Source organism: Botrytis sinoallii (genome assembly GCF_014898435.1).
Source record: "Botrytis sinoallii strain Bc 23 chromosome Unknown BSIN_020, whole genome shotgun sequence".
Classification (NCBI taxonomy): Eukaryota; Fungi; Ascomycota; class Leotiomycetes; order Helotiales; family Sclerotiniaceae; genus Botrytis; species Botrytis sinoallii.
Genome location: NW_024066047.1, coordinates 122,183 through 143,440, shown reverse-complemented (window position 1 = coordinate 143,440; position 21,258 = coordinate 122,183). Strand labels below are relative to the sequence as shown.

The 21,258-nt window shown below is 43.8% G+C and overlaps 7 protein-coding genes across 7 annotated transcripts; 4 read left to right on the top strand and 3 right to left on the bottom strand.

Annotated features, from left to right (window-relative positions):
* Nucleotides 1-160: 160 nt before the first annotated feature.
* EAF02_009462 (uncharacterized protein) lies at nt 161-4,192 on the top strand (the record flags this gene model as incomplete). Its single annotated transcript, XM_038905510.1, has 5 exons — nt 161-776; nt 827-2,758; nt 2,819-3,600; nt 3,653-3,896; nt 3,981-4,192. 5 exons carry the CDS (start codon nt 161-163, stop codon nt 4,190-4,192), a joined length of 3,786 nt encoding a protein of 1,261 aa, XP_038754568.1.
* Nucleotides 4,193-5,460: 1,268 nt separating this feature from the next.
* On the top strand, nt 5,461-7,150 carry EAF02_009461 (uncharacterized protein; the record flags this gene model as incomplete). The annotated part of the gene is made up of 3 exons (XM_038905509.1): nt 5,461-5,698; nt 5,825-6,267; nt 6,320-7,150. The coding sequence occupies 3 exons, from the start codon at nt 5,461-5,463 to the stop codon at nt 7,148-7,150; spliced, it is 1,512 nt and encodes a 503-aa protein (XP_038754567.1).
* A 1,338-nt stretch (nt 7,151-8,488) lies between these two features.
* Nucleotides 8,489-10,468, top strand: EAF02_009460 (uncharacterized protein; the record flags this gene model as incomplete). Its single annotated transcript, XM_038905508.1, has 1 exon — nt 8,489-10,468. The coding sequence occupies one exon, from the start codon at nt 8,489-8,491 to the stop codon at nt 10,466-10,468; it is 1,980 nt and encodes a 659-aa protein (XP_038754566.1).
* Nucleotides 9,772-11,887, bottom strand: EAF02_009459 (uncharacterized protein). The gene is made up of 2 exons (XM_038905507.1): nt 11,411-11,887; nt 9,772-11,343 (listed from the first exon to the last, which is right to left on the bottom strand). Exons 1-2 carry the CDS (start codon nt 11,587-11,589, stop codon nt 10,791-10,793), a joined length of 732 nt encoding a protein of 243 aa, XP_038754565.1. The 5' UTR covers nt 11,590-11,887; the 3' UTR covers nt 9,772-10,790.
* Nucleotides 11,888-12,147: 260 nt separating this feature from the next.
* EAF02_009458 (uncharacterized protein) lies at nt 12,148-15,878 on the top strand (the record flags this gene model as incomplete). Its single annotated transcript, XM_038905506.1, has 6 exons — nt 12,148-12,301; nt 12,361-12,540; nt 12,652-12,676; nt 12,730-13,374; nt 13,428-15,740; nt 15,794-15,878. The coding sequence occupies 6 exons, from the start codon at nt 12,148-12,150 to the stop codon at nt 15,876-15,878; spliced, it is 3,402 nt and encodes a 1,133-aa protein (XP_038754564.1).
* An 821-nt stretch (nt 15,879-16,699) lies between these two features.
* On the bottom strand, nt 16,700-17,665 carry EAF02_009457 (uncharacterized protein; the record flags this gene model as incomplete). Its single annotated transcript, XM_038905505.1, has 6 exons — nt 16,700-16,814; nt 16,870-16,982; nt 17,041-17,075; nt 17,122-17,297; nt 17,353-17,498; nt 17,549-17,665. 6 exons carry the CDS (start codon nt 17,663-17,665, stop codon nt 16,700-16,702), a joined length of 702 nt encoding a protein of 233 aa, XP_038754563.1.
* An 860-nt stretch (nt 17,666-18,525) lies between these two features.
* On the bottom strand, nt 18,526-21,165 carry EAF02_009456 (uncharacterized protein; the record flags this gene model as incomplete). The annotated part of the gene is made up of 2 exons (XM_038905504.1): nt 18,526-20,858; nt 20,925-21,165. 2 exons carry the CDS (start codon nt 21,163-21,165, stop codon nt 18,526-18,528), a joined length of 2,574 nt encoding a protein of 857 aa, XP_038754562.1.
* Nucleotides 21,166-21,258: the final 93 nt, after the last annotated feature.

Below are 21,258 nucleotides of genomic sequence, written 5' to 3'. Positions count from 1 at the left end.
AATTACTTTCTCCCTTGATTTGATTGCGCTGCGCCAATGATTCTCGACCGTTGAATTAAACGCGTCTTCGAGGTAATTTTGCAATATCAGTCAGAACTAATCACAGTTAAAGTTTTGAATTATTTCAGTAAAGCTAGGTACTGCTTTGTACTTGCCGACCATGTCGGATTATCCATACTATGGCGCGGCCTATGGCAATCGCGACCAGTCGAACAACCCACCTTACCCAACCTATGCAAATCAGTCCGCATATTATCCACAAGATGATGGCCGATCAGGGCAGCACACGATGACTCAAGGATATGATAATGCAATGGCGTATGGCTATAATCAACAACAACTTCCCAACTACAGCGCGCCCGCTATGCAGAATAATTTACCCCCAGTCCCAGCGTTCCAGGGCTGGAACCAAGAAAACTCATCTATGCCCCAATACAATGCAGCGCCGCAAGGCATGCATTCTTATGCTGGGTACAACCATCAAAATTATGCTCAAAATTCGCACTACTATGCGCCAGTGGCTGCCCCGCAGCCAGCATATCATTCACAAACACCCGCGTATGGTAACGTTGAAAATCGCGAAATGAGCGAAGGAGAGTATGATGATACTTCTGCCCGCATGCACTCAGCAGCCCCAAATGCTTCGATTGGCGCACCGGGCTCGAGCCACTATCGCGGGAATGATAGCAATGGCTATCTTGATACTGCCCATCGCGCTGTCTATCCAACAGGCCAAGATCCTGCTCCTCAGCAGCCGCCACCGACTCTTCGCAATGGTAAGCAATCTCGATGTCTCATAAATTTGTTTATTAACGTCTCCCTGCAGCAGCCGATTACTATAATCAACGTCAACCTTCGGCCTCGTACTCCCCTTTCGTAGCCCAAAGTGAGCCAGTGTTTGACCAAAGCAAGAATTCTCAGATTAAGGATACAGGCGCAGGTAAGGGAGCATTGAACACAAAGAGGGGCGGTGGACAGAAAAAATCAAAGCCACAATCACCGGTAGGAGAGCCTAATAACACTGCATCCAAATCTGGCCAGGAAAATATTCCCTCTTTCACAAAAGGTCAGGTATCAGAGACTGTTGCAAGCTCTCGCCCTTCTGAAGTTGATGCACATAACGATACCGTTACTTTCAAAACTGTCGCTGAAGCTCGCAAAAAAGCTGAAGGCGCTATCCTGAATCTTTGGTCGTATGATGTTCGATTCCCAGCCTATCTTGAAGAAGGGGTTGATGAAAAACTTGTCGGAGAATTGTTTGATGAGCTTAGATTGTCGAAAACTGCAACGAAAACCATCAATGCAACCTCTGCCCAAAGTCCCTCCACCAGTGTTTCTTCTGCGCCTACGTCCGGCCTACCTGCCACTAGTGGACATCCGAATGGTCAGGTTTCAGCCCAAAATTCTACAGATAGATCTAAACAAGCTATAACTAATGGAGCAGGCACTGCTACTCCTGCAACTGCGCAACCGAAGAGTGCAGCCGCCGTTGAAAAAGAAAAAACAATGCAGGCGAAGATGGACGCTCTCAGGAAATCGAGAGCTGAGCGAGCACAGAAGAATGCGGCGAAGTCTGTCACAACTACCGCTACTAGTCTTCCAAGTCCGATTGCTCAAGCTAAACCAACCATAATTCCTGAATTGCCTACATCGGTTCCAAATTCTACTTCCTCTGCTGGCAAAGTCGTTGAAAAAAACAAGGTTGGTACTACAGATTCAAGTAGCTCAACTTCAATTCCAGCTTTGACTGTCACAACACAATTTCCCCAATCGAACGCACCACCTCCAAATATTCAACAGACCTCTCAAAAGATTCCGGGTTTGTTCTTAGCTTCTGCCCCACCCGCCCCATCATCTGTCCCACAAACTATCATGCCAACCCCGGTTCTCAATGGGCAACGCAAACGCCCAGTAGCTGCTGACTTTGACGGACCTTCGACATCCACAATACCACTCAAGCGACCATTTGGTCAAAGTCGTGTGGAACCAAAACCATTTGTCATTTGTGTCAGCGAGGATGAAGACGAGTCTGATGAAGATGTCGAAATGGAATTGGAATCTCAGGCTGATGCAGATTCGCCTGTTCAACCCCCTCGCAAGCTACCCGAACAAAAGGCATTGCCGACAGCATCTTCTTTTCTTCCACCAAAACCATTTACCCCACCTCCTGCATCGTCGACGAGCACCCCACCAAATTTACAAAGTTCTATTAAGCCACATCCTGAGGATCTTCGACGCAAGGAAAGCGAAATTGAGCAGTTGAAGAGAAAAATTGCTGAAGCTGAAATGAGGAAGGCAAACAAGAGAACCAGCAGCGGTGCACAAACTCCCATTAATAACGTCGCAGCTAGTACGAGCAACATAGGCCTTGTAGCTAATAAGCCAAATTCTTCAATCGAAATGCAGAAGGCAACCAATATTTCTAAGGATAAAACACAGTCTAATGCGGCTCAAGCTGCCGAGCTTCAAAAAGCCGCCGACATCCGAAAAGAAGAGGCCGAACTCAAACGACTCCGACGTGAAAGAATTGCGAGCGCCATCCCCCGTGTGGACGCTGAAGCTTTACAAAACCAAGCGAGACTTGAGGAACTTCGTGCCGAAACTGCCAGAATCGAAGCGGCGGTGCAAAAGAACCTCCAGGACAAACAAAAGCTGGTTGAGGAAATGGAAAGACTAGGCCAGGAAACCGATCAACAATTGAAGGAGCAAAAAGAAAAGTTGGACAGTCTCACACGTGAAGAGACAAAAGACAATCCAGGTAGGTGCAAAATTACTATTATCAGACTGCCCATAATAATAGAGGCTCACATTCCCACAGCTGAACCACCTCTAGCTTCTGCTCAGCCAGACTGTGAGCCAGAACCACAAAGTCTCGCAGAATCCGAGCCAAAATCTGCATCAGTTCCCATGGAGCTAGATGACCAAATCGATGATGCTCGCGATGAACTGCAGCAGCAGCAACAACAGCAACAACAGCAACAGCTACAGCCTGAGCAATCTCATACTACTGATGCCACTGCTGCCTCCCCAATTTCTATACCTCCGACCCAACTTGATAGTGTCAGCGATATGGCGCATAACACAACCGAAGACCATTCTTTTGAGGTCAAAGAAGCATCCGAAACCAACCAAGATCTTGAGGCTGCGCTTCAAGAAGCCGTGCGCGCGGATGCAGACTCTGCTGTTCCCAGTGACCTCGAAATGGAAGACAGCAATGCGCCTCCTACGCAAGTTAATGACGTAACTGCCACACCCGATGAAGAGAAAGCAGCCTCCGATTATTCGCCAGTCCTTGAGCGTTCTCAGCCACTTGCAACTTCATCAACCCCTAACATTCCTGACGTGGTAGATGCCTCGGAGATCGCTGATGTAGACTCGGATAACTATGAGCCCCCAGAGGCTACTCCTGCTGCTGATGAGACTTCGTCGGTGGCGTCATCTCCATTTAGCCCCGCTCCGCCAGATTCAGTTATTGATGCAGCAGAAGATGATGAATTGCCAGAGTTGTCAAACGGTAACTCAATCGATCTTGAAGTTATCTCTAATGGCGTAGAACAAAGTCTGCCGGCAGAAGATGGTAGTATCCCTCAACTAACAGAAGTAAAAGTCTTCTCCATTCTTGGTGGCAATTCCCAGGCTGACCCGAGCCCAGAAACCCCTTTCTAGCGGCCCTAATAGCTCAAGCTTTTTCACACCATATGAAAGCCCTTTGAGAATGTTTCATGCATTTCGGTTTCATCCAGAATATAAGCAACAAATTACGGGTGGGCTGAAGTCTATCACTTATACTAACAAGATTGATGCGAAGAAAGAACTGTGTCGATACGAATTGATGGGAGGAATATGCAATGACAATACTTGCGATTTTCAGCATTTTAGAGAAATGGGACTGCCTGGTGCGTCGGTAGTTCCAGCCAGCATGCTCTGAGCTCACCCTTGAGTATCCCTTTCGTCCCCTTTGCTAACTTTTATCCTAACAGATGATGCCGTTCTTGCGAAATTGGGATCCCCGGACGAGTTCGAAGGAGAACAACGAGATAGGTTTATTGAAGGTTTGAAATCACTACTCTCGGGCCTGCGAGCAAGAAAAATTAAAGACTTTGATGCCATTGCCTCGGAGATTGTTGCACATCGTGCCAAATTCTTGGGCGATTCATCAAAGGTACTCAGCCTCGAAGGCACGACACTTTAGACGACTTACCTACAGCGGCCTGGACCCTGAACTTGTAATTCTCTCAGCCCATTCCCCCCATCACATACTGTTGCCAGAGACCTGGTCAGGCTTGGTATTGATGCTAAATAATCTTTCCTTTTTGGTGTGAAGGCCGAAGATGGCCTATTCTCACTTTGTTGGACCATTTATTTTCAAAATCTTCTTTTTTCAGACCTGAAATATCAATGGACAACGACTTTGCATGGATGGAGTTGCATGGAAAAGCTGGTGTTTTTGTGGCATGTCTACGATACCCCGTCTGATGAAAAAAGGAGACCTGGGGGAGTGCATCCAGTGGGTGCAACCAGTGTGTATTCTGGAATAAAATTCCTTTAACACTGAATGATAAAAATCTGCGAAGTTTATCCTGCGTATTAGCTAGTCATTCATAGCATAATAGACTAATTTATTTTACTTTTCAATCAACCTGATTCCACTTTGCTGTTGGCTTCGGGATATCATGGCATCCCGAGGTCTGTGAAGTTGCTTGTTCAGTCTGACTACCTAATTAATCTCGACAGGATGGGATGTCTTGTTGAGTTTTTGTCAAAACACGTGACCACGCGAAAGAGATGAAATGCAATACCCCAGATACTAGAAGAACCCCACCCACCATAATGATCATCGCACACAACTACTGAAAGCGGCAATTCCGATACCAAATAATCACGACATCTCAGCCAGAACTTCATCATTGCGCTAAGTAGCAGTGAGCACCAAACTTTTTTCCATGCACCTAAAATGACAGGCCAAACTATAGAAATCAGCTTCCCGATATGATTGTCTGGGCCATGGCTTTCGTTTTATTGGCTTTGGGAACGAAAAAGACGATAAGGTTGGAGAGCCTATGAGTCAACAGGGGATTGAGGATCATGATGTAACATGTAGCTACGAGTATTTCGCAGTGGCTCGAAGTTGGGTGATTGCGTGCTACATCATTTGATATTATACATAGCGATCCCCTTGCAACTGGAACGGCTGTAAACCTCGGTTTATTATCTTGATAAGATATAAAAAAGATGGAAGTTATCCTGGTGATTGTGATGTGATGTGATTTGATCCATTTTCATGCAATCTTGATACTACTTGATTTTTTACATAAGACGAGGATGAAGATATAAGTAAGTATATTGACGTACCCCCATTCTCTATTGCTTTCGAAGGGTTTCTGTTTCTTTTTCATTCCTCGACGTCGAAGCGTTTTTTGTGCACATTGGACATACAATTGATCCATTGCAATTTTCATAATGTCGCACACGGCGCCACAACAGGCGCTGGATAATGAGAAACCCGCGGTGGAAACGGAAGGCATTGATGGGATTGGCAGAAATGAAAAAAGGAATGGAAATGAGAGCGAGGTTTCCGATGAATCGTTTGCGAATCCAACGGGGATAAATGAGAAGGCACTAGTCAGAAAGCTGGATTGGAAACTATTACCTGCGCTTACATTGCTTTATTTGTTGAGTTTTTTGGATAGGAGTAACAGTATGTTTTACTCCGTTTTCTCTTCTTTAATCTCCTCTCTTTCTTCGGAATCAGTGTGGAAGTGGGTTCAATTGAAGGTTGCGAATTGATGATTAGAACGATACTGACCAAAATCCAAACACACAGTCGGAAATGCGAAACTTGATGGATTAGCTACGAGTTTAAACATCACCGGGAACCAATATCTATTGACACTGACAATCTATTTCATCGGATACGTTCTCTTCGAAGTACCTTGCAACATCATACTTAAACGCACAACACCCAAAATATGGCTTCCAACACTCATGCTTCTATGGGGAATCGTCGCAACCTTGATGGGGGTTTCTACAAACTATGCGGGGTTTCTAGCTGCAAGATTTTTCTTGGGTGTTACAGAAAGCGGATTGTTTCCTGGTGTGGTATTTTATTTATCAATGTGGTATAAGAGGACGGAAACACATTATCGAGTTGCATTGTTCTTTTCTGCAGCTTCGTTGGCTGGTGCTTTTGGTGGAATCTTGGCTTATGGCATTGGGTTCATGGATGGAGTGGGAGGATTGAAGGGGTGGAGATGGATTTTTATTATTGTGAGTTTTCTAGAACTAAGTGTTGAATTAGATTGTGCTAACCAACGAACAGGAAGGGCTTCTGACTGTCGTTGTCTCTCTCTTAGCTTACTTTTTCATCCACAATTACCCCTCAACCGCACCATTCCTCACGGAACCAGAACGCTCTTTTATCCATGCGCGTCTCAAGTCTTCCACCGATGCAACCAATACTGAACCCTTTACTTGGGCCAACGTCCGCGCCGCTTTTGGAGATTACAAATGCTGGCTCTACAGTCTCGGTTTCCACACGATGTCTCTACCCCTCTACACCCTTTCTCTTTTTTTCCCTACCATCATCTCAGCCCTTGGCTACAAAGCGGCTACCGCACAACTTCTAACTGTCCCCCCTTACGCATTCGCCACAGTACTTACAGTGATCATCGCCATCCTTGCAGAAAAAACTCATAAACGCGCTCCTTTCATTCTCTTCTCCTCCTCATTTGCAATCATCGGCTATATTATCCTTCTTGCAACCCCACACAACAAACCCGGCATTTCCTATCTCGGAACCTTTTTTGCAGCCGGTGGAATTTACCCCAGTACCGCTATCGTGCTTTCCTGGCCCGCGGCAAACGTAAGCGGACAAACTAAACGGGCCACAGCGACTGCGATGACGATTACTATTGGAAATTTGGGGGCAGTTTTAGGAACGCAATTATATAGGCCGGCGACGAGTCCTAGATGGTTTTTAGGTCATGGATTTGCATTGGGGTATTTGGTCGCGAATTTGTTAGTTGTGGGGACGTTATGGATTTGTTTGGAAAATGAAAACAGAGAGAAAAAGAGGAGAGAAGAGAGTGGGGAGGTAGGAGATGAGGTTTTGAAAAATGATGAGGATGTTAGGTGGATTTTTCAGACTTGAGGACCTAATGATAGATTTGAGATGTCTACAATGGATACAACTGCCTGAGAGAAAGAGTCAATCCTCACGGCATATCCCGATTACTGGTATTTACAATATGGGCTGTGTAAGAATCAGAGTCACTTGGAAATGTAGAGATTTGGAGATGGCCAGAGAAATTGTTTAGGTCAAAAGAAAACTAGGGATCAGACAACACACACTTCGTCATCCTTTCCAGTGTTATGGAAACCCAGGCTTAGATTCACGAAAGATTAGGACGCTTGAAGTTGGACTATTGTTGCTGCATAGATCTCGGATGTGGATGCTTTGTGTCCCGAGCCGGAGGAATACCATGCCGATTCTGTCTGAGAATTTTGGTAATTTTGGTATTGATATTCAAGTATACAGCTCTGTAGAGGCGGTTTGATGTTCACCCGATCGCAACTTGCTTGGGTCTACCGGCCATTCGTATCACCGACGCCGACAACGAACGATATATTTAACTTTCGGGATCTCTTGATTATTGCACTATTGAGCTTAGCATCTAAAGATCAAATTCTTATCAAGTTGTCAATAACACACTTGCTTTTTGCTTACTATTTTCATTCGCTGTAACCTTTCAATAATTAGACTTGAAGCTTCAAAAGTCGTCAAACCTGAATCACCTCGATTGATTCAAATTTTCTAAGTAGAGTGACTGACTGAAGTTTTCGATAATGTCATTTATACACCTTATATAATACACTATTTCACTCGCTTGGAATCTATTCCAGGGGCTATTTCTAAATGCCGTCGTTGCCAGCCTCGGTAAATTTCCTAATTGTGGGGTAATCGCACGGTTTGTTCTACATTTTGGAGTATTATCCTCCTCGACACGCTTGAAATTCCTTGCACAACCACAAAAATCAGTTTTCTGGGTTGCACTGGGTATTCTGAAGTTCAGAGATCTGAATGTCGTGGAAAAGGGGGAGTAAGTCATCTAAGTTGGACTGAATATCAAATTAGTGCTCTAGATATATGCAAGGGGTTGAAAGTATCCCACTACTTGAACTGCAGGGCGGACCAAAGGGTTTACGCACCCTGGTAAGTCTCTTGGATTTTTTCTTGATTAGATCAAAGATGCATGGTAGTCCGTGGAACATGTAGCCCCGTGAGCTATCTGTACAAGAAAAGTTAGGGTTAGAAAGGCCAAGAAGCTGGCACACTGGGCTTGTACTGAACGGAACACGGAATAATTTCCAAAGACAACTATCATTCTGATATAAGTTGATATGATCATCTTTTCAAAACTCCCCCTTTCATTTCTCTTCATCAATCTTCAAACGCTTCCACAAAGCGAAGTACACGTCACTTTTCAACATGACTACCGCTCCTGATTCTAACAATGATTTTAAATTTGCTAGACGGGGTCTGATACGAGCGATAGAAGATCGTCACATCTATTCAGATCCTAATCCAAATGATGAGCAGCAAAACATTGTCTGGGACACTAAAGCATATGATTTCCTTGCGGGAGAATGCCCCGATACAGCCAAAGCAGCACTTTGGAGGCAAGGACAGTTGTGCAATGCAACAGCAGGCCTTTATCTTGTCACTGAAGGTGTCTATCAGATTCGTGGACTTGATCTCGCCAATATGTCTATTGTGAGAATCCCGGGCACAAATGGTATCATCATAATCGACTGCTTGACCTCTGTTGAGACTGCCCGCAAAGCTATTGAGCTTTACCAGCAATGGCATGTAGAGAAAAATGGCCAAGAAGCAGAAATTAAGGCCCTCTTCTACACCCATTGTGATGTAGATCATTTTGGTGGAGCGGCTGCTATCGTTCTTAAGGCGAAGGAACAAGGTCAGACTATTCGGATTTTCGGTCCTCAGGGCTTCCTCGAGCATGCTGTTAGTGAGAATGTGTACGCCGGAGCAGCAATATCTCGTCGATCAATCTATTTGTACGGTATGAAATTATCTAAATCTCCCGCTGGACAAATTGGCTGTGGACTTGGACAGTGCACATCTACCGGGAAAATCTCACTCGTGGCACCAATTCACTACATCACCCAGAATGGCGATCTTGTAGATGGTATCGAAGGCCTACAGATCATATGCCAATTGACTCCAGGAACGGAAGCTCCAGCCGAAGTAAACTATTATCTTCCCGACTATAAGGCGTTGTGTGCGGCGGAAAATGCCACGCATACTCTACACAATATTCAGACTCTCCGAGGAGCTCCAGTGCGCGATGCCCGACTTTGGTCGCGATACCTGGATGAGTCGATTACTCTATTTGGCAATAAGACAGATGTGGTATTTGCTGGTCACCATTGGCCAACCTGGAATGACAATGAAAATTTAGTCCTACAATTTTTATCAGAGCAACGTGATTACTACGCCTATCTTCATAATGAATCGCTTCGACAGATCAATGATGGACAAACCCCTTTGGAGATTGCAGAGAACATTCAGATGCCTCCCAACTTGAGTGCGAAGACGCATCTTCAAGGCCATTATGGTTCAATAAGCCACAATGTAAAAGGTGTATATGACAAATACATGGGTTGGTTCAATGGGAATCCAGCTTATCTCTGGCCACTCCAACCCACAGACGAGGCAGCCGAGTTTGTCAAATATATGGGTGGAAATCAAGCCGTTCTTGACATGGCCAACGAATATATCATGAATAAAAATCTTCGATTCGCAGCTACGCTTTTGGATAAACTCGTGTTCAAAACTCAAGGTTCGGCTGAAAAAGATAGTGATATTGCGAAGCAAGCAATGTTAACCCTAGATTCTGTATACAATACTCTTAGATGGGGCTCAGAAAATGCCACCTGGCGTAATTTCTATTTGACGGGCGCTCGTGAATTGCAGTTTGGGCCTCAGAAAGTAGATCTTTCCATGTCACCTGAAGCATTGCTGACATTGAGTTTCGACGAGCTATTCGACACAATCGCTATCAAAATTGAAGGACCCGCCGCTTTCACGAAACCAGAGGTGTATTTAATGAAAGAAATTACCATCGATTTCATGGTTTCCGGTATCCAGCTAAATAATAAGCCGAGCGCTGGTTGGCACTTGAGATTGAGCAATGCTGCCATGACGGGCCATGCCATTCCATACGTAGCTTCTTCGGAGAAGCCAAATCCGGGGAGTGATTTGACTATTTGGTTAGATCATGTGAATCTTGCAAGATTAATTGGAGCCACGGCTCTGGGGAGAAGTCCAGTTATCGTGAATAATCCATATATCGCCCTCACTACTGCTGGAGACGTAGATGCGTTGACTAAGATCACAGCCTTGATCAGATTACCGAGTGCTGATTTCAATATTGTTACGCCTTGAGTATCGACTGTTCTTCCGGCTTCTTCAACACTTGCCAATACAAGGTTGCTATTTTTCGACTATGATGGAAATGTGGAAGGAGAGAGAAACGGTCTATGTAATGAATTTGTGAAATAATGACGAGGATATTGAAGTGGGCTATCACCAAGAGAGATAGCTAGTTCACGAAGTTTTCTTGATATAAGTCCTGATTTATCTTTGTATCTGTTCCTGCGTGTGAGATTTACTGATAAAATCTCCACGAAAATAATCTGGACTTCAAGCATCGGGACGGACTCGTCTAGTTATCTCTCCTCGCTAATCCCCTGTTGCAACATCGACATCAAGCAGATAGAAAATTCCAGCGTCCTCCTATACAGTTAGATTTTTTAAAGAAGGCATTCAAATCAACACCATCCGAAACCCCTACAAGTGACCAACTTCCCGGTCCTATAGAAACATCGTCTATCTCCACATTCATCTCGTTAGTATTCTTAAGTCCGTGAACGCCAACGACCGCTTTAGCGTTGGAAGCTTGCGTCACTTTACCAATTTTAATCCGGCGGGAAGCAACTTCTACTAGTGCTGTTTTCCATGATTTCTCGAAAGTATCCATAATTTCTTCTGGAGACGGCTGCGGTAAAGATTGTGATGCTTCATTAGTTGTTGAATCAGACATAGCCTGGCTTACTTCTCCACCTGACAAGTGTGATAAGACTTGACTTTCATCTTCATCTGATATAGACACTTCTTCAATTGTAACTCTTTGTAACTGATACTCAAGGTTGTCAATGCGATCTCTAGCAACAAGACCCGCTTGGTTTATCCTTTTGTTGGTATCGTCTAGTCTTTCGATAACTGATTCAGTTTTATCAGTTTGTCGTAAAGCGACCGAGCTGGAATTCACAGAATTAGGTTGCAGTCAATACAGACAAGCTAGAGATATCAATGTTCTTTGCTTACAGTGTAGCCATTTGCAGTGCAATTGTGAACGTCCCTTTGCAAGCCACCAATTGTCTGTTGAACTCCAGAAGCTCCTTCTCAGCCAGAAATCCAACCCTGAATCTATCTCTCCAATCCATTTTATTGTTCGAGGGGTGTCTTATCCACTTGACCAATTTTTTTTTCGAAATGCCGTACATATCCTGTTGCAATTTTTAGCTGCGGCCTTGAAATTGTCATTGTCAATCTCGCTCGGAACTCCTTGGGCTTGGTCGCTTCTTCTCGCAGTGACATCTAGGGATGAAAGTACACCGACAACAGAATTGAGATCATCGACAACAGGCTTGATGGTCTCCCCCGCATTTTTTACAGCACTGAAATCATCGTGCAGGAGCCTGGCACTATGGAAAGCAGCAACGATAATACCAACAACTGCGCTTCCAGTAGCAAGGACGTCTGCCATTGTTTGACACTTGATAATTTAAGAGATTTTCAATGCAAATTGAATAAATGGAATGAATTGTGAATGCGCATGATGTACAAGTAATATTCAGATAGCGGCTGAGATAGCTGTATACAGGGGTTTTGCGGAATCGCCACTGCAGCCTATCGCACATGATTTAGGCTGGCAGCATGGCGTTCTGAGCTATATTTAGAAACTCCAGAGCCTCGATCATAGGATAAAGTCTATGTTTAATCCCAAAGACACATTTGACAGAATTTGCTAGAGACTCACGTAAATAGACGTCGACGTCGCCATGGACTCTCATGGGGTATTGCCGAATGGACTCATGAATTATGGACAAACCAGATCCCACGAGCGACATAACATCACACAAGATATAAGCCACATCAAGGCTGAGGCAGGCTCCCGACTCTTCGTCGGAACGAACATAACATATGAAGGAGCAGGTAACTATCCCCGAGCTCAAATATTGATATGTCCAGAATTGCTGACGTTCGATTGCCAGCGCCGAAGAAAGATGAGATCTTAAACTGGCTCGATCCAGAAAATCTAAGAATCTCTCAATACAAAGAGCATACTAGGCATAGGGAAGACCGAGCAGACGACACCGGAGAAGATTTTCTTAACGGAGATTTCAAACAATGGGTGTCCTCAAACAAGAAATTTCTATGGTTGAGAGGAGAAGGTGCGTCCACCCGATTTTGTAAACAAATCCTAGATATTCAAAGTTCATCTCAGTCATTCGATCCGGTTCTGATCATTGAAGAGGATACGAAGTACTGATTATAATAAATAGTTGGGTCCGGAAAAACTATGATATGGTGATTACTTACATTTGATATCTCAAAGCAGGAGAAAATACTAACGACTGTAGCTCGCATCTCATTGAAAATATTCCGAACATCTTAAGGATTACTTCTCCAGAAGTCACTTCCAACAGTAGTCATTTAGTCGCCTTTTATTACTGCTCATTCAGCGACAATTCTACCTTCGATGTTAGCAATTTTCAAAGATCAATAATCGCACAACTTTGCGACAAGTATGGTCTTCTGCCTGAATTGAAAGAGCTATATGAGAAGTGTAAGCCGTATCCGCCTTCGACAGTCCAGCTAACAGCATTGATTCTGTCAATTATTAGCTCACTCCAAGGCTCCTCGGCCACATTCACAAACTCAGAACAAACTGAAGCCTGTCGGAGTATTACTTTGGTCATTGATGGATTGGATGAGGTCCCCCCTGGGAAACAACGGGATGATTATCTTCGGGTGATTGAGAAGTTGTCATCGATCCAAAATCCGAACTTTAGAATTGTGATCGTGAGCCGCGAGGAAGGTGATTTAAAAGCATCCTTCCCAAAAAATTACGGATGGAGATGGCTCATACGAGGCACTGCACACGTAACTCTTGACATTAAACAATTTGTTCAGGCACGAATCTCCAATCATAGGAGACTTAACTCTCAATCTACAGAGATCAAGACTCTGATTTCTCGAAGACTTAGTCAAGGCTCTGAGGGAATGTAAGATTTCGTTCGTCGGTGCTATTCTCCTATAACTGTATTAACAGGCACAGGTTTCGACTTGCGGCACTTCAGATGAAGGAACTCGAGTATCTTACTCGGAACTTGAGAGTGATCAAAAGGGCAGACCTTGAAAATATCTTTCTTTCATTGCCTAGAGACCTGGATACCTTTTACGATTTGATAATAAGTCGTATACCAAAGAGCTTGTTATCAGAACTCGAGACGGTGTTGAAATGGCTCATCTTTGCAGCTCGGCCACTATTTGTTGAGGAAATCGTGGAAGTCTGCACGATTCGACTGCCTTTAAACCAACCACCTGATGTCGGAAGTCGCCGTCATGCTCTAGATATTGTGGAGAACCTTCTAGGCCTGGTAAAATTGGAGCCAGCGCTAGCAGATGATGTGGAGGTTGTGCCTCGAGGAGTTCATATACTTAGCATTGCTCACTTCTCGGTCCAAGAATATCTGTGCCCAACTCACGATATCAATCGCCCCCCTGGACTAATTCGCTTCACGGATATATACAAGGAGCATCGAACAATAGCACAAGCCTGTCTCGCTTATCTCCTCCATTGCTCCAAGAACAAAGATGGCCGCACAGCTGCTTTTTGTCTACGAGAGTATTGTTGGTATTCTTGGTCCAAGCATATCACCATAATCACAAACTCTCGTGATGTAAAAGCGCGGACTACGCTGGATTCTTTACGATTACACAATAGCATCATGATCCCCATTCTTTATATGCGATCCCCAGAGATTGTATCTATAGAGGCTGCGCGCTTGAGAAGCTTTGCGGCGACATTCACTCCAGAATTGTACACAGAACTTCTGGCTACCATTCAAGATTTAGAGTTCCCATTTGACGACACTACTGGATCGGGGAGGGAAAGAGATTTCCATGAAACGCATTACAAGACCATTCCAGGACATTTTCCGGGTGTTACTAGGCTTGTAATTTTGTATCCATCCAAATATCCAGACTCGCCTATCAGGCTTAGTATATGTATTGATTCGCTTGATACCAATCTAGATTATACTGCTTTATCATATATATGGGGTTCACCTTACCATGAGGCGAGAGGATACGTCAACGGGTTTTCTATGGGTTTGACCCCTAATCAGCACTCTGCTTTAGTGCATTTGAGACAAAAAACTGAGCCGCGCATACTCTGGATAGATCAAATCTGTATCAACCAGAGAAATATCGAGGAGAAGATCTACCAGACAGCTTTGATGGGGCGAATCTATAGCCAGGCGCAAGAAGTCATAGCGTGGCTTGGGGAATCGGAAAAAGATTCTGAAAGTATAGCCAGCGAAGCTAAAGCTATGAGCTTGCTGAAAATGGAAACTTCATTTGACAGTGACCTAAATTCTTATAGGGATACTTGGGGGCCAGTAGATGCATTGTTCAGTCGAAACATATGGTCGAGAATATGGGTGATAAGAGAACTTGTTGTTGCGGCAAAATTGACAGTGATGTGTGGCCAATACGCTTCGTCATTTGACAATTGGCATGACTTGCGAGAGTTGCGTCGCGAAAAGCTAAGCTTAGAACGCCGACTACCTCGTCTCGTGTCATACGAGAATTTTAAAGCAGACGAAGCCGCGTGGGATGCCGTAATCGCCCTTCAAACCCTTCGAGGTCGGTATAGAAAAAATGATAGGATGGAACTCGAACTTGCGACCTTACTTTTTTTCTCTAGAAGGTATATTTCATCCGACTATCGAGATAAACTATATGCGCTCTTAGGTTTACTGGGCGATAAAGAGCGATCAGATCTTCTCTTGCAGCAGGATTATAGTCTTTCTCCAGCGGAGATGGGCAAAAAACTAACAGTTTATGTTTTAAAAAAGTATCGAAATCTCACTGTACTCGAGAGTGCCTTTTCAGCCGATAATTCTGAGAATCTGTCATCATGGACCCTAGATTTATATGCGCTTCGTCGACCAATCGCCCTTGAGTCTAGTGATGCCATACAGCAAAGCACACTGCAGGACCCACACGATGCATCACAAGCATATAATGCTGGAGGCAAGTATATTCTGGACGACCACCCATTTACGTTCTCTAGCGACCTCAGGATTTTGAAAGTATGGGGTGTTGTCATAGACTCCGTCATAGATTGCGACCTAGGACTGTGGCTTTCTGAAAATATATATTGGGAAAGCTCGAGGGGAAAAACTGTAGCATTTAATTGCCGACGATTCGTTAATTGTCTTGGCCCGGGGAGTGTTAGAAATGGTGATCTACTGGTCGTGTTATTTGGCAGCACTGTGCCTTTTTTGCTTCGGGAAATCCAAGTTGATTGTGTAGAAGCTGAACCTGGACCACCAGGAGAAAGGTACAAGCTTGTTGGAGATTGGTGAGATTTGTCCTTTTTGATCCAAAGACAGAAAAATTAACATTTAATGTTAGTTACGCTGAAGGTATCATGGAGGGTGAAATTCTGGAAGCATATCAAGCCGGTGACAACGAGGGGCAGGAGTTCTGGCTTGAGTAGATTAAGTATGGATGCACGCAAAACATTTCGACAATGGCAAGCGCAAGCTGGATGTTTAGAAGTGATATATACATGAGACTTTCGCACTAAATAAGAAAATGAATAAGAAAGTCAAGATTGTTAGGAGTGGAAGATATATGTTGTTGATGAGGTTAAAGAGAAATCTATGGCAACATGATGGAGGAATTGGTCAGAGGGTACGCTAGAGAGGCTAGCAAACTAGCGTAATTTGCACGTGCTCCTTACAAAAATATAACACTCCAGTTGGCACTTGAGAAGGAGTTGAATGGTGAAGGCTAGCTGGCAAAATAATGTTGGGACTACCAGAGTTTGAACGGGTGATCTCCCATTTGATTGGTCTGGGAGACTTCGGAAGAGTTGGACGAAAATAGTCAGTATGCACACGTTGAATGTCTACTAATGCAATACATGAAGTCGGTGGAATGTCGATTAGTTGTAATATCAGCAAGGTGAAACTGGGAGCTGGGATGATCGGGGTAGGGAGATTTCGTTGAAATGCGGATGTTCAGTTGAAGCGGACAGTACCTATCTGCATGTACTCGGATGTGGAAAGAAGAGTCAACAAATGTTTTGGAAAGCAGATCACCAGTTTCATTGCATTATGGAGACTTCGGATATTAAATGAGAATGTTATTGTATTTTTCTTTATTGGACTTAAACATCCCTCAGGATATCAAAGCCAATGCGCTGATACACAATTTAAGGAGTTCTTGATCAGAATATCCCACGAAACGAATATTGTCTATCCCGTAAGTCCAGACCATCTTCACCATATTGTGTACCATACTCCTACCCATGGATCAATTACCTTTCTTAGGTTCCCATGTCATACGATCATACTGGCACATTGTTTGGTCCCCTTCTCCCCAAAACTTGTTACCACCTGCAATACTAAGATCATCACTGATTTTCCAACTAGATTATCGATACGTTAGTCCCGAATCGTGAATATAGGGATCAAAGAGCTTACCTGTCACTGCACCACGAAGAGTCAGTTGTTCGAGAAGTGATGATAACATTCTCCCAGACAATTGGTCCAACATCCCAAACAGCGCCAGCACTTGGACGGAAGTAAAGTCTGACCTGTGGTATTAAGTTAGTAGCTGGTCATCTGAAGAAAACAGGATCTAATCAAACTTACAACGTTCAACTTTCCAGCAGTGGGAACCTCTTGTGCTGTTTACAAATTAGTACTGCTAGCAAACCTTTCAAGGACACTTACGAATATTTACTACGTCAATCTTTGTTCTTGTCTTCTGACCGGCGTTGATGCTTTGGGAACCAGGTACGATAGTGACATTGTTGATAGTAGCATGAGTTCCAGTGTTGTACTCAAAAGTATTGTAAATCTTATCGCCTGGCAAAATGTTGTTGTCTGTGGCAATACCACCATTGCCACTATGAAGCTACCAGTTAGCTTCCTAATGTCATTTGCAATGTCAGAAATACATACTGCATCATATCCACTTCCCATTTACCGGGGTTATGATCGCTGAGACGATTCTCATGAGCATAACTGTGAGTTTGATTGGTGCAACCTGCTCCGATTTTGTGTATGCCGACTTTAGAGAATGGAGGGACAGTGAGTGTGGCCTCAAACTAGGTTTGTTAGCTAGCTCAAATGATAAATGAGCTAGGTTTTAGCTTACCTTTGTGATATCAACATCAGCATGAGGACCAATTGTAAATTCGTAGCCTTGGACATTAACCAAAACGTTGATGAGAATGAAGCACAAGGCGACGAAGAATTTGACTTGGAAAGCCATTGCTGTTGTTTTAAGATAGAATGAATTGTGTGTTTGGAGTCTTTGAATGTTTGTTTGAAATCTTCGAATGTTTGTGTATTGTAAAGAGTTGATTTAAGTTATTCTAGACTGAGAAGAAGGGCGACTTTAAAGGAAAGGAGGAAGAATACAAATGCAAAGTTCCTCGCTAAAGGCGCGCTAGTAGTGTTCACTTGTTGCTTGTATTGCAGTTACATAAGTGGTATGACCGTTTAGGTGAATAACAGGTTGTAGCCAGTCAAAGTTCTATGTGAATTTAGTACCATCACCAGTAGCCATATTCTCTGCCTACACATATCTAACAGTTTCCAATCCAAGCTCGGTTTCAAATCACATTACAGGTATGATGACAACCATTGTGATGGAAATTTTTGAAATTGTGGGTCAAAACGCATTCAATAATTTCTAATGGAGTAGATCTGACAAAGAACTCTCAAAAAATGCCCTTAATTGATCTTTTATTTTTGAGGTGATCTCAAACCAGTGAATCAAATTCAAGCACAGTGATTTGAAGGAATGGAGCAACAATACAAATGTTCAACTATGTAACTAGTACGGTAGGCTTTAATCGGCTACTTCCGGATTATCAAGTTGGAAATACCTAGGTAGCATTATCAGCGCCTAGTTCTGTAGGGAGAAGTTGAGTATGAAGGACATATTTGAAATGCATGCGATGTCGCGGATAGTCACTTAAATGAGCGAGCTATAGACCGCTGGCTCAAACGTTACAATATTTCATAGTCTAACTCGCCACTGGGATATTAGACCAGAATTCATATTGCAATTGACATACTTATACATTAATTGAGTTGGGTATATGCTAAATATAATGCTCTTTTATCTCAATATTCGACCATCAAAACCTTCTTCAAAGATCCCATTTCCTTTTCCCAAGCTTCAACCTTTCTTTGACTCGCCGCTAATTTGTCCAATATATATTGGATACGAGGACCAACCTCATGAGGCTGCTTAGGTAAAGTACCGAGCATGACTAATTCATTCTCATACTTATCAATACTCTTCGTTTCAATCTTAGTTAGCTCGGTAAGAACTGCCAAATCAAGTCTGCTTCGTAAAACACGATCTTCGCTTAACATCTTGAAGGCAGCTTGATATACTGGCTTCCCAGCTTTGATACTTTGTGGACGACCTTTGAAGGTCTTGATCGTGATCAATTCCGCTGCGGAGAGTGCTTCGAGAACATTTTCTCCGTTCGATGCCGATGATGTAAGGGATGATTTAAATGTATCAGAGAGTAAGACCTGGTTATATCGTAGAGTATCGTTCTCAGCAAGAGAGTTGACCAGGTACCATGCTTGTTCGACTGACCATTTCCGATCTCCCTTCTCAGCAGATAATAGATACATTTTCATGATCTCTGAAGCGCTTTGCTCGACAATCTCAGCCACGGCGCGTTTCGGAGTTTGTCCAGTTTTCAATCGACGTGCCAAGAATTCTAGATCGGTCAATCGGCCACCTAGGACTTCGATGCACTCATCCAGTTCTGAAAGATCTTCTCGACGTTGAGATTCCGAAAGCTTCTCCGTCTTGTCTTTAGGGTTTTCTGGATCGTTTTCTAAATGACTGATGACGAATTTCTTGGCTACTTGAGGTGTGATATCACCAAGCGCTATCTGCCTGAAAACTCGATCTGGAAGCGCTTTACTCAAGGACTTAGAGTAAGAGATATCGTTTGTTAAGAAAATGACATGAGCAATATTAGAAGTAGTGAGACCAGCTGCCCATTCCGAGATCTTGTCGTAAACGATGCTACTGTCTTCATTCTTGTGTAGAAAATTGTCAATGACGACCACAGGCCTGTGCTCTGGATGTGCTTCAAGCCAATCATCGTCAGCCAAATTAGCGTCCTTGTCATCTTTCTTTCGGTTTTGTAAAGCCACCTGTTTTAGAGCAGTTGCAGTGTTTTGCCAAATTTTGGCAAGCTGTGAGTCCAAGGTTTCTGAAAATCCAGATTTAACGCCAATTGTACCCTGTGCAGCCAAATCGATCAAACTGCTGAAACTGTTCATCCAGGAGAAGACCGGACGATATCCAACGGTGGCAGCAGCTGCCGCAATGGTGGCCGAGTCGCCCCTTGCTTCCTGAATAGGTTTGCAATCTATAAGTAAGGTATTTGGTCGACCTTTAAGCGCTTGATCAATGATTAGCTCTTTCTTGCCTGATCCTCTTGGACCTTGTACAACGATAAAAGTATCGGCAGTCTCCATAAGCCAAGTTTGTAAATCTTCAATAGCTTGCTTTCTATCATCCCAAATGGCACTAAGGCTTGCTTCTTCTGCTTTGTGCACACGGAAAGAGAAAACGTCCTTTGCTTGACTTGCGAACCATGCATAGATCTTATTGTCCTTCAGACTGAAAGCATGATCGATATGTGCCTTGATGAAAAAGGTTCGAATTGGATCAAAGACCGCGACGGTTACAGTAGCAAGAATTGCGGCTACAGCTGGAATAACGACACGTGGGTGACTGGTAAGCCATTCTCTTACATGATGGGCTTGCATCTTAGCCTCAAATGACAGTCGAAGTATGGTGCCAGACTTTCCACCACCCAGTTCCTCAGTGACTTTTAAGCCATGTAAGCAATTTCTAGCCATGATCGAGTGCCTTATATTAGCAAAATCAAGCATAGCAAACTTTGGTAGAACTTTGGAATCCGAAGGCTGCGAAGAGATCTCTGCAATTTTTCCATATTTCCGGAACAAGCTGTAAATAACCTCTTGTGAAAGTTCGGCTACTTCGCCGCCAGGGGTAGAAGGCACAAATTCAACACGGATTCGAGTGCTTGGGAATCTGTACAAATCCTCGAGCCAAGGTTTTCCACGTACAAGTTTTGCCCGCATTTGTCGAAAGGGGTTGAACCAAGGCTTGATTGGCTTCTCCTTCAGATATCCTGAGATAAGCCCTTCTATCTCCTGAGCCGTTATGCTGCGATCGTGTGAGAACTTGATGAATGCGCCCCCCTCTTTAAGTCGAGGTAGAATCTCGGTTACTTTTAAGGGGACGCTGGAGGGTATCGCACGCTCCACTAAGCTCAGAGGATCGTATTTGGAAAATACTTTATTATTGAACCGATAAAGAATGTCTGGTAGAGCAGAATCCATTCTTCCATACCAAGATATTCGAAGAAGCCATCCGAGCTTTATTGGAAAAATGTCTTTGGAAAAGTACATCAGCAAGCTGTTTTGAACTTATGAACCCATCAAGAAGTATGAGAACTCACTATCCAAGAATAGGATACCCTCATTAGTTCCAGCAGTAATATGCCCACTTTCATTCTCCCCAATCTGCGTACTCTCTCTCCTCACACCTTTTATGCCCTTCGATCTATCATACTTCAGTCCTTTCAGGCCGACTCTAGCAAAATTCCCGGCATTGCCAAAAGCACGCGTTTGAGGCATAGGAGGGCGCGGGGTACGTAACGCCGGCACGCTCGTAGGGTTGAACAAGATGCGCCTGTTCATAGTTGCGCCTACCTCTGAAAGTATACCTTCATGATTTGTCGTACCATTTATTTAGGGACAGAACTCGAAAGAAAGAAACGAAATTCCCTCGAG

Bases quoted from the DNA above. Each gene is read 5' to 3' on its own strand.
- EAF02_009459 (XM_038905507.1), bottom strand. From the start codon at position 11,589: ATGTACGGCATTTCGAAAAAAAAATTGGTCAAGTGGATAAGACACCCC. The intron at 11,344-11,410 runs GTAAGCAAAGAA...TGTGAATTCCAG, and splicing joins GCACTGCAAATGGCTACACT to CTCGGTCGCTTTACGACAAA.